This window comes from Martes martes (genome assembly GCF_963455335.1).
Source record: "Martes martes genome assembly, chromosome: X".
Lineage (NCBI taxonomy): Eukaryota > Metazoa > Chordata > Mammalia > Carnivora > Mustelidae > Martes > Martes martes.
Window position 1 is genome coordinate 62,076,416 of NC_137897.1, and position 9,969 is coordinate 62,086,384.

Consider the following 9,969-nt stretch of genomic DNA (forward strand, 5'->3'; position numbering starts at 1 on the left):
CTGAGAGAGAGACTTTTGTTGTTGGGTGGGGCTGGAAGTTAGAACAGATGCCTGCCCCTAATCTGTCTGCCTGGACTGCTTTATTACTGACTAGCAGGACACTCTGTGTGTGCTAGGTATAGGTAGGGTTCAACTGTTGGTGCTGTTGGTGAGATATATATATATATATATATATATATATATATATATAAAACTCAGTGTGTTTTGGCTTATTTTTCTTTTACTTTCTATGATAACCATACTCTTTCTTTACTCAGGGAATTAGCCACCACTTTCTTCTAAGTGAAATGTTCTCTTTTCATTTATTTCCTGTATAGTACTTATTTTTCAGTCTTAGCTCAAATTTTACATGCTCAGTTAGAATTTTGTTAATAGTCCAGGTTCCTTTCTCTTTATAAACTTTCATAAGCACTCTCTATTTTTTTTTCTAACAATATTATGCAATTATTTGAAAGAATTTTTTTTCTCTTCCAGTAGACTAAATCACAATAGAGGTGTTGCCCCTGTCTCTTTTGCTTAGAATTGTACACTTTCCAATGCCTGGAACAATACCTGGAAAATGAGTGAATGAGTAAATGAATTAATTCTATCAATATTCATGTGAAGTTTGGTGAAGGGATAGAAGGGAAAAATAAACTATTTGAATGCAAAACTGTTTCACAGAACATCTTAGATCAATGACTGCCCACTTTTCTGAATGATACAGATCCTCACTTCTGAATGAGTGAACAAAGAATAGGAGTTATTGCTGTAAAACATCAATTCTTCACATATCCTAGCATCAGGGTTTTAACTTACATGCCTAGTGATTTTGAAAGCCTTCTATTTTTAAAAACATTTACTGGTAGTGATCATTTAAGAAAGTTTACACTCATTTGGGGGGGGGTGTTAGCCTCATATTATTTTATACTTTGGCAACCAGGATTTTTCCCCTCCATTCAGCTACTTTTACCATGGCTACTTGATTAAACAAAACAGAACAATCAATTTACTGCATGGAATTTCAAGATCTTGTTCATTTCCACACTAAGATCTCTTTCTTGGAATAATTCTCTCTCTTGTGTGAATGTCCCCTTTAAAATTTTTGTAAACTTGGCTGTGGCTTAATAGCTGGTCATGTAAGAAATCCTTGCCTCCAAAAATTTCTTTTTCCATTTTTCCTCTTCTCATCTATTTATGCTTCTAGATAAAACCAGTTTTGTCAAGTTTCTAAAACAGTTTTTTGGGGCAATTTGATTATGATGGGGTTAAACCAATACATTTAATTGGTGAACAATTTATTTATTTATAAAGTCCTTTCTTCCTTTTCCATACACTCAGCTCTTCTCTTGAATGTTTTAATTAAGCTTTGTGGCTTTATTCACTATAATTCCATAAACTGCTTGTTCAGTGATATGTCCCTATTGCAAATATGAGTAGAAGGGTTTTACCTACTTGTATTACCTTTTCAGTTTGTTGTTGGTGATGTAAAGAAAAGCTGTCAGCTTTTGTTTATATTATACCAAGTCTTCATGTTGATTTTTTAAAGTTTTTAATTAATACACTTGTGTTTTATGTAAAATATCACATGGTAGTAAATGTAATTTCATGTTCCCTTAAAAAGTGATATTTGTTATATTTTTCACATATTATTGAATTGGACAGATAGTCTTAAACAACCTGAATAGCTATAAAAGTCAATATCCTTTCTTTTGTTTCAACATTAGTCATGATGTTGATTTTTTAAGGTAATTTAAAAAAATGTATCTCTTTTTTCCCAATTCTTACTTATTTATAAAACAGGAAATGGGTGTCTAATTTTATCAATTTCCTTCTAAATATTCTCAACCTTTGTAAAGCACCAGTTCTTAAATTTTTCTGCTACCATTTTTATTTTCTAAATTTTCATCTTTTTTCCATTTTTAAAGGTTTCTGTTATTTTATTCTAAATTCTTGAAGTTAAATATTTAATGTATTTTTTTAAGAGTATTTAGGGCAACATCTTCATGGCTTAGTTGGCTAAATGTCCAGCTCTTGATTACAGCTCAGGTTGTGATCTCAGGTTTGTGAGATTGAGGCCTGTGTCAGGCTCCATGCCCAGCTCTCTCTCTCTCCCTTTCCCCTCTTCCTCTGTGCTCCCTCCCTCTCTGAACAAAGAGTATTTATGGTAATATATTGGACTGGGTAGAGTTTTAGCTACTAAAATGAATTATCACTACCAGCAAGTGATCAATAATATCAGAAACAAATTTTAACCTAATACAAGAGAAAGAGTGTAAAATTTTGCCCCCCTTTGTGTGGAGTTTATACTCTTAAACAAGTGAGTACAAATCATAGCACATGATGTTATTAGAAGTCATCAACATTTTTTTAAAGATTTTATTTATTTATTTGACAGAGGGCGAAATCACAAGTAGGCAGAGAGGCAGGCAGAGAGAAAGGGGGAAGCAGGATCCCTGCTGAGCAGAGAGCCTGATGTGGGGCTCGATCCTAGGACCCCGAGACCATGACCTGAGCCAAAGGCAGAGGCTTAACCCACTGAGCCACCCAGGCAGAAGTCATCAACATTTTATCCAAGGTTAGTTCTTAGTGACCTTTTATAATTGTATATATGGTTGCATATTTTTATGAAAAAAAAAACACATTAAAAAGTTTGAAATTGCTATGAGCCTGAAAGCTTTTAACAAATAGTTTAATTTACCTGTATACCAATTATGAGGAATTTTTAAGAAATAGACATAATATCAAAAGAGGAATAAAATATGAGATTACAAAATAGAAATGTGTGGAAGTAGGAGTAAGTGCAGAGCTAAGTTCATAATTTTGATCTATTTCAGTTACACCAAAGCTAAATCAGTAATGTTAATTATTTGCATTAAGTGAGAAACAATGGTTGAATATGATAAAATTTATTATAGGGTTGTAGAATTCATACAACCTAAATTCCTCAACACTTACACAGCTTTATGGATTTCACAATATGGATATTAGTGAGACAGAATCACTGCATTTTTTAAAATGACTACTTTATGAAATGTTTTTTACATGTAAATCAAATCTATTATAGAGCACCTAACAGAAATGCAAAGATAATTTCTAAATTCAGGAAAGTTGTATAAAATGAAAAATAAAACAAAACTTAGCAATGTTAAGAGATCTGATATGTTTTGCACAAAACATTCAGAAATAATTTTAAATATTTAAAACTTGAAACATGTTTTACCATATGATTGAGTGAAGAGCTTACTTAAAAACATACACACAAAGGATGGAATTTATTGTCAGGATATAAGCTGGCCTAGTCATGCTACTTTCAGAAGCCTAAACCCTATAAATTAAAAAGAAAAACACAGAATCATTTAATTTCAATTTCAAACAACAATCAATGTCAATTAAACTAAACATTGACAAGAACTTGCAGTGGTTAGTAGTTTTTATTTCCTTCTTTTTTTTGGTATAAGCAGTAGAGTATATGCATGAGTAAATATGAGTATCCTACACACTTTAATGTTGAAGTCATATTGCAAATATCTGACTTCTTATTACTAAGGATACTCTTTTTCTGTCACCTCTCACTCTTGACAGATCTTGGTCTCAACGATAAATTCATTGGGGAAGTGTCTAATCTTCCAACACTTATCAATGGCACGTTTATTGAAACCTGTGAGAAAATGCACAAAGAATTGACTTTTTAACTTTTTATTTAAATGAAAACATACCTAGATTTGTTCTCTACTTTCCCCCTATACTCCACATATACTCTCCTTCACTTTCCCAATAACACAGGTTGAAGGAAAGGCTCTATCACCTACCCAGTAAGAGGTCTCTTCTACGAAGGCGGAAGGACTTGCGATTATTGCAAAGTTGGTAAATAAAGATGCCAAGGTTACTAACATCACGAATCTCCTCCACAGCAACCAGGTCTTCATGAATAACATAAGTGTGAGGCAAGTATTTGCCACTCTAAAATTTGTTTAAAAAGATTAAAATAAAAACTTCTTAAAAACACCATTTAAATCCTTACCTATAGCAGTTATAGTTGTTTTTTTTTTAAATAGACTTTATTTTTTAGAGCAGTTTTAGGTTACAGCATACTTTTTATTTTAAAATTATGCCTCCATCAGAAAGGACGAATACTCAACTTTTGTAGCAACATGGACAGGACTGGAAGAGATTATGCTGAGTGAAATAAGTCAAACAGAGAGAGTCAAGTATCATATGGTTTCACTTATTTGTGGAGCATAACAAATAATATAGAGGACAAGGGGAGATGGAGAGGAGAAGGGAGTTGAGGGAAATTGGAAGGGGAGGTGAACCATGAGAGACTATGGACTCTGAAAAACAACCTGAGGGCTTTGAAGGGGCGGTGGGTGGGAGGTTGGGGGAACCAGGTGGTGGGTATTAGGGAGAGCACAGATTGCATGGAGCACTGGGTGTGGTGAAAAAACAATGAATACTGTTACACTGAAAATAAATAAAAAATTTAATAAAAAAATAAAATAACAATAACAATAAAAATAAAATAAATTCAAAATTAAAAAAAATTATTTCAATAAAATGGAATGTTTTGGCTCAAATAATTATTATTTTTAAATGAGGAAGCAAATGCTTAAATAAAAATTTGACATCCAAAATACATACTGCCAGTTTGCCGAAGAACTCCATCAGATTCTTTGGAGGCAGAACGATAGAGGTATTGAGGGGCATCAAATAGCAGTTCCCCAGCAGCAAGTCCAAGTAAGCAGTCATGCCCTGTTGGGAAGGGGGGAAAGTTAACTAAGGTGTAAAGAATATCAACTCTGCCAATTCTAAATATCATTAAAACAAGCAGCTATATCCTTTTAGTATCTGCTAAGGTATTTTCAATAGCAAAAGTGAAAAAGGCTTTGCTGCAAAAAGATGAACATTTATGAACAGATTTAATGCTCGCTAATGAACTAAGAAAAAAATCAAGAAAACCTATAAAAATGAGAAACTCACTTTTTCAAAGTCATGAATAACTGCTGCAGGATCACTGTCAGAGAAACTAGGGACATGCACATCAATGATTGCAACGTTGTCATCCTCTCGAATGTCAGCCTCCTCAGTCACAGGCAAAAAGTAGGGCTCTGCTCCTCGAAGGGAATTTGCAGGGTCCTCAGAATCAAAGAAGCACATCTCTCCATGGTAGATGGTACTCTAAAAGACAAAAAGGGAGAATTAAAACCTTTTAATACTTACTACGGTGACATTTGAATCATTTCTCACACTCACATCAATTCATTGTACTGTTTGTCAAGCTTAGAATTTCTGATAACGGTTATCACCATGAAGGGAACTTTTATAAATTGAATGGAAATTTGAAAACTTGTCCTAAATCTTCATTTCTGTGGTGACACCACCGATTTCCTTAAGTTGCTACTAAATATATAGCAATTAGTAATCCAAATTACAAGAATTGTAATTATTATTACCTTGGGCATGAAGTACTTGTAAATGCAGGCCCCACCAACAATAAGTCCTGCCAAGATGAATGAAAGGCCTAAGAGAGTAAGCATGCATCTCCCAGAGGAGCCCTCTTTTTCCTGGGTGGCAACTTGGAGCTCCTGTTTATTCAAAAGCAAAACCAAAGACAAAAACCAGATTGCACTTTTAGACACATAGCTGCTTTGTGTACAATTTACTTTCTTGAAACACAAGACATTCTTAAAAGATGTTAAATCATCCTAGGTTAAAATATTTCAAGATAATTTCTGATATTTAATAGATGGGGAAAATTGCCAATTGTATTTACTTTCCTTCTGGCATTTACAAACCCAATTGCAGACATGAGGTTTTTGTTTTTTTTTTTTTTTTTTTTCAAAATACGCACTTTTAGAATCAGCTGAAAATCACCGTTCATTTATGCAATAAATTATATTCTTTATTCTTTCTTGATTTGGGGGACTTTTACAGTGATATAATCACTAACTTTCTGGACTATAATTATGTTGCTTTACTATTTTTTGTAAATCAAATTTTGCCAACTTAAAGGTGATTAGTGTCCTTTGATTTCTTAAATGATTTTCAAAAAGCTGGTTTTTATTGTTTTATCTTAAAAATTCTGTAAGGCAGGTATATGTCATTTCCCCTTATTTCAGAAATTAAAATATTGGAGGCGTGATATATTTCATAATGTTCTTAATTTTAATGAGAATTTAACCTTTCTAATATCACCCACTGTTCTTTAGTTGTCTACTGCATGAATGAAATAGTTTTCCAAGTTCCGGGTAAAACACTAGACCTTACAGTACGGCATTTGTGATAACTGGGCACAAAATGTGTGTGTGTAACAGTTACTGCAAAAATTCCATTAAATCCATAATTTGTTCAGGAATTGGAACAAGAAAGATCCAAAGCAAACAAGTAACTCTGTATTCTTCCCAAGGCAATGGTCCAAGGGACACTCCAATCCCATTCTTGTATTTCACGATGTTTTAAGCAGTATTATTACTGAAGGGTGGAATAAACAAAGTCATCAAGTGTAGTTTCTTGTAATCAATGAGTAAATCATTCAGAATAGTGTGAAAATAGAGTTGTTTTATTATTTCAGGCCATTAGCTCTTTTCCAGGACAGCTACTGTAATGCTTGTGGCACCTAGTTAAGTTTCAATTAATTTGGTGAAAACAAGTGCCTGTATTCTAAAGAGAGACAATTCTTTGATAAATTGTTTTTTGAAAAATTATCTTAATTAAAATTCAAAGAAATTTGGTATGCACATTTTCTTAGCTAAACGTATTTAATTTCAAACCCTCCATTAATACTCTATAAACCTTTAAGGCTTTTCCTTGTCCCAATAGCTTTCAGAAATTATAAATTTTTTTATTTAAAAAACTAACAAAAGGTTAACATTACAAAGACAGAACTATAAATTATGATTGTGAATAACTGTAATCTAGAGCTAGATGCTTTGAAATTATATTGTAGATGATTAAATTGAGGTCCAGACAGATGAAGTTACTTGCCTGTAAGTCACAAAATGACTTAATTTTAAATAGTCAAAACAATTAATTTATTTTTTCTTGTTGAGATATGAGAAGAGCTATTTACACTGAGTTTCATTTATTATTAAGCAAAGTCTAAGTATTAGAGTTTCAATATAATAAAATTCCCCACCATACTAGGAATAAGGATTTTTTTTCATTTGCATTTGCTAGAATTCTGAGTGGTATGGACTCTCACTTGCCATAGCTAATTTCCCTCTAAACTCTATTTTAAAGTCATTGTACACAACTTCTGATATACTATTTTGTTGTGCTAGGTTTCTGATGAGCAGATTAATACATCACAATATAATGTGTCAAGTATTATTAAATCAATGTCCTGTAGTGACCAGATCAGGATCCTGTGGAAGCTTCTCCAGCACCTATCATGGTGCAAATGCTCATTTTTATTTATTCCTCATCACACCACAGGCCTGGCAGGAATACTGCTTACATATTAACTGTGTCCAACTACAAGTCATGAAGTTTTTGGTGGTGAGAGAAAAATGAAGGGATTACTGTGTGGCTATATTTAACTACTGGCATCTAATTAGACCTCACAAAAAATCAAGCCATATTTCACTTACAAAGTGAATAGGACAGTTACATATTTGATCTGTCATTTATTCAAAACCTCAACAATGCAAGGGGGTGTTACTTTTGACTTCTCAAATGTATAATACCCAAAAGCAAATTTTTTTGCTGGGTTAAATATTTTAAAATTCTGTGACAAAAACTCTGTATAAGCATACAAACATTTCAAATTGGTGTATAATGTTTTACTACATGGATTCTCATTTCACTAAAAGTACTTTTCAAATCTCCAGTCTGAACACAAAAGTTAAAACTTTAAAGAGAGAACAAGACAAATTAAGATAGATCTGGAAACTCCGACACTGTGTGGTAAAAGAAGAAAATTTGGTAGAAGAAGAAAATACAAATGTCCCTTTCAACATTGACATTTTACTGAGGAAAATGAGTAGTTTACAAACTTTGAAAACATGTTAGATGTTTAAAAGAAAAAGAAATTGGACTAAATAAACAGTGGTTAATATTTTGGGGGGAAAATACCTCAGTTTCTGGCAATGCTATAAGTTTAAATTCAAGGTCAGACCCACTTCAGATCTCTCCATGGGGGAGGTGTGGGGGGGGGGTAATCACAAAAAGGAAGCAATGAAAGAAGAAGAAAATAAACCTCAACATTTCTTTTTTACGGATGAAGAGTGTTGTCTTTAGGAAATGCCCCCGTGAAAATGTAACAAGGATCTTGCAGTAAGAGGGCACAGTGAACGTCCCAAACGCTAATTAAGAGCAACTTCAATTTTGACAGCTCCTTTACTGAATTCTTAAAACTGCCTATCATCAGGGAGAAATTGAAAATATACACGGGCAAACACAGACACATACTGACCCCAACCCATACTGTTCTGAGTCAAAGCTGTCTTTGGTCCCATACCCCACCCCCACAAACATTCCGAGATCCTAGAAAGAGTTAGATTAATAGAACTTTAACTCCACCAAAAGGAAAGAAAGAAGAGTTCAATCTCTTGCCCCTGTTCTCCCTGAGGGTCTGCTCCTTCCCTGTGGAGGCTGTGTGCATTCCTCGAGCTGGAGACTGAGCAACGTGCCTCATTGATCCCAGCACCTCACATGTTCCCCAGGAGAGGGTGACATCAGGTCCCAGGGGTTATCCTCAAACTCCCTGTAACATCGCTTGGAAATGTACCACAAGAGCTGGAAACGACGGAAAGTAGTGCAAGACACTGGGATGTTAAAGGGTGTGAGGCACTGCAAGCGGAAGGTGGCGCGACTAAATGCAACTGGGGCAACCGGTAAACCAGTTTAACAGCAGAGGGGCAGCTTTCATTTTGTCCTCTGCCACTTGCCACTTCCTCCCCGCAAACCACCCCTCCCCACCTTACGGACCCTAGCAGGCAGTCTGGGGTGAAAAGAGTACTGCTACCTTGCCGGTCAAGATTTGAGCTCGGACCGTGCGGTTTACAAGGGCCTCCACGTCTTGCCGCGCCTCCTCTTTTTGCACCGCCGTGGGTGTATTGAAGGCGATTTTCACCATCGTGAATCTTTGGGCTTCCTGGTAAGGCGTGGCTCAAATCAGCCTCCCCGGTTGCAGGTTGTAAAGAGATCGCGCTAGTCCTAGCAGGACCTATTTTCTCCCTCGCCTGTCTTAGGCAGCTGCAAGCCCAGGTCTGGGGATACTTCTGACGCAGTCCCAAGCTGGGGGTGGGGGGGAGAGACCGTGGGAGGGCCCAGGGAGGAGCCGAGGGAGGAGCGGGAGGGGGTTCAAATGCTGGGATAGGGGTGGGGGTTGTCAATGAAGAAAGAGAAGGGGAGGTGGAGCCCTGGGGCAGCTTGGTCTTGAAATGCCTCACCTGCACCCCAGGCGTGCTCCCACCCACCCTCTGCACGGTCAGATAAGAACAGGACAGGAAGGAAGCCTGCTGTATTATGTCTTTCTGCCTCTGTCCATGCCACAATAGCCCCTGTCCTGATTCTGTTTTCCCAAACCTGGGCCTGGCCCCCCTAGGGGCCAGGAACTGTAACTTGGCACCAACTCAAGCTTCCTCAGCTCTGCACTCACCCAGGTCCCAAAAGCACAGTCCATGACTGTTCTGTACCTTTATAATTATACCTTCCCTTTAAAGAACACTCAGAACTTTGTTTATAGTTACTTGGTTCATTCTCTCAACATCTTGTTTTCTTTCTTGGCGTTTGTTTTGTGATTTCAATTTCCCAACCTAGAGCAATACTAAATCAGAAATATATCACTCTTGCCTCTTCAACTCTCCATTTTGCAGGTAGGACAGGATGAGACACAGAGAAAGGTGGAAAGTTCATAGTGAATCTCTGAAATAATCCAGATCCTTTCACTCTCTCCAGTCAGGGAAACCAGAGTAAGTTCTCAGTCCAGACCTTGTTTCTCTTCGGCCACCAATTGTGAAATCTGCAGGAAGAAAAACAAGGGAGTGT

General features: G+C 36.0%; 1 protein-coding gene across 2 annotated transcripts; it reads right to left on the bottom strand.

The window, feature by feature from the left end:
* Positions 1 to 2,661: 2,661 nt before the first annotated feature.
* ITM2A (integral membrane protein 2A) lies at positions 2,662 to 9,190 on the bottom strand. 2 transcript variants are annotated; one of them, XM_080795771.1, is made up of 6 exons: positions 8,945 to 9,190; positions 5,433 to 5,564; positions 4,960 to 5,157; positions 4,621 to 4,731; positions 3,792 to 3,942; positions 2,662 to 3,640 (listed from the first exon to the last, which is right to left on the bottom strand). In XM_080795771.1, the coding sequence occupies exons 1-6, from the start codon at positions 9,053 to 9,055 to the stop codon at positions 3,552 to 3,554; spliced, it is 792 nt and encodes a 263-aa protein (XP_080651897.1). In that variant the 5' UTR covers positions 9,056 to 9,190; the 3' UTR covers positions 2,662 to 3,551. The 2 variants fall into 2 exon arrangements, with proteins under 2 accessions (XP_080651897.1, XP_080651898.1); XM_080795772.1 differs by lacking the exon at positions 5,433 to 5,564.
* Between the last annotated feature and the right edge of the window lie 779 nt (positions 9,191 to 9,969).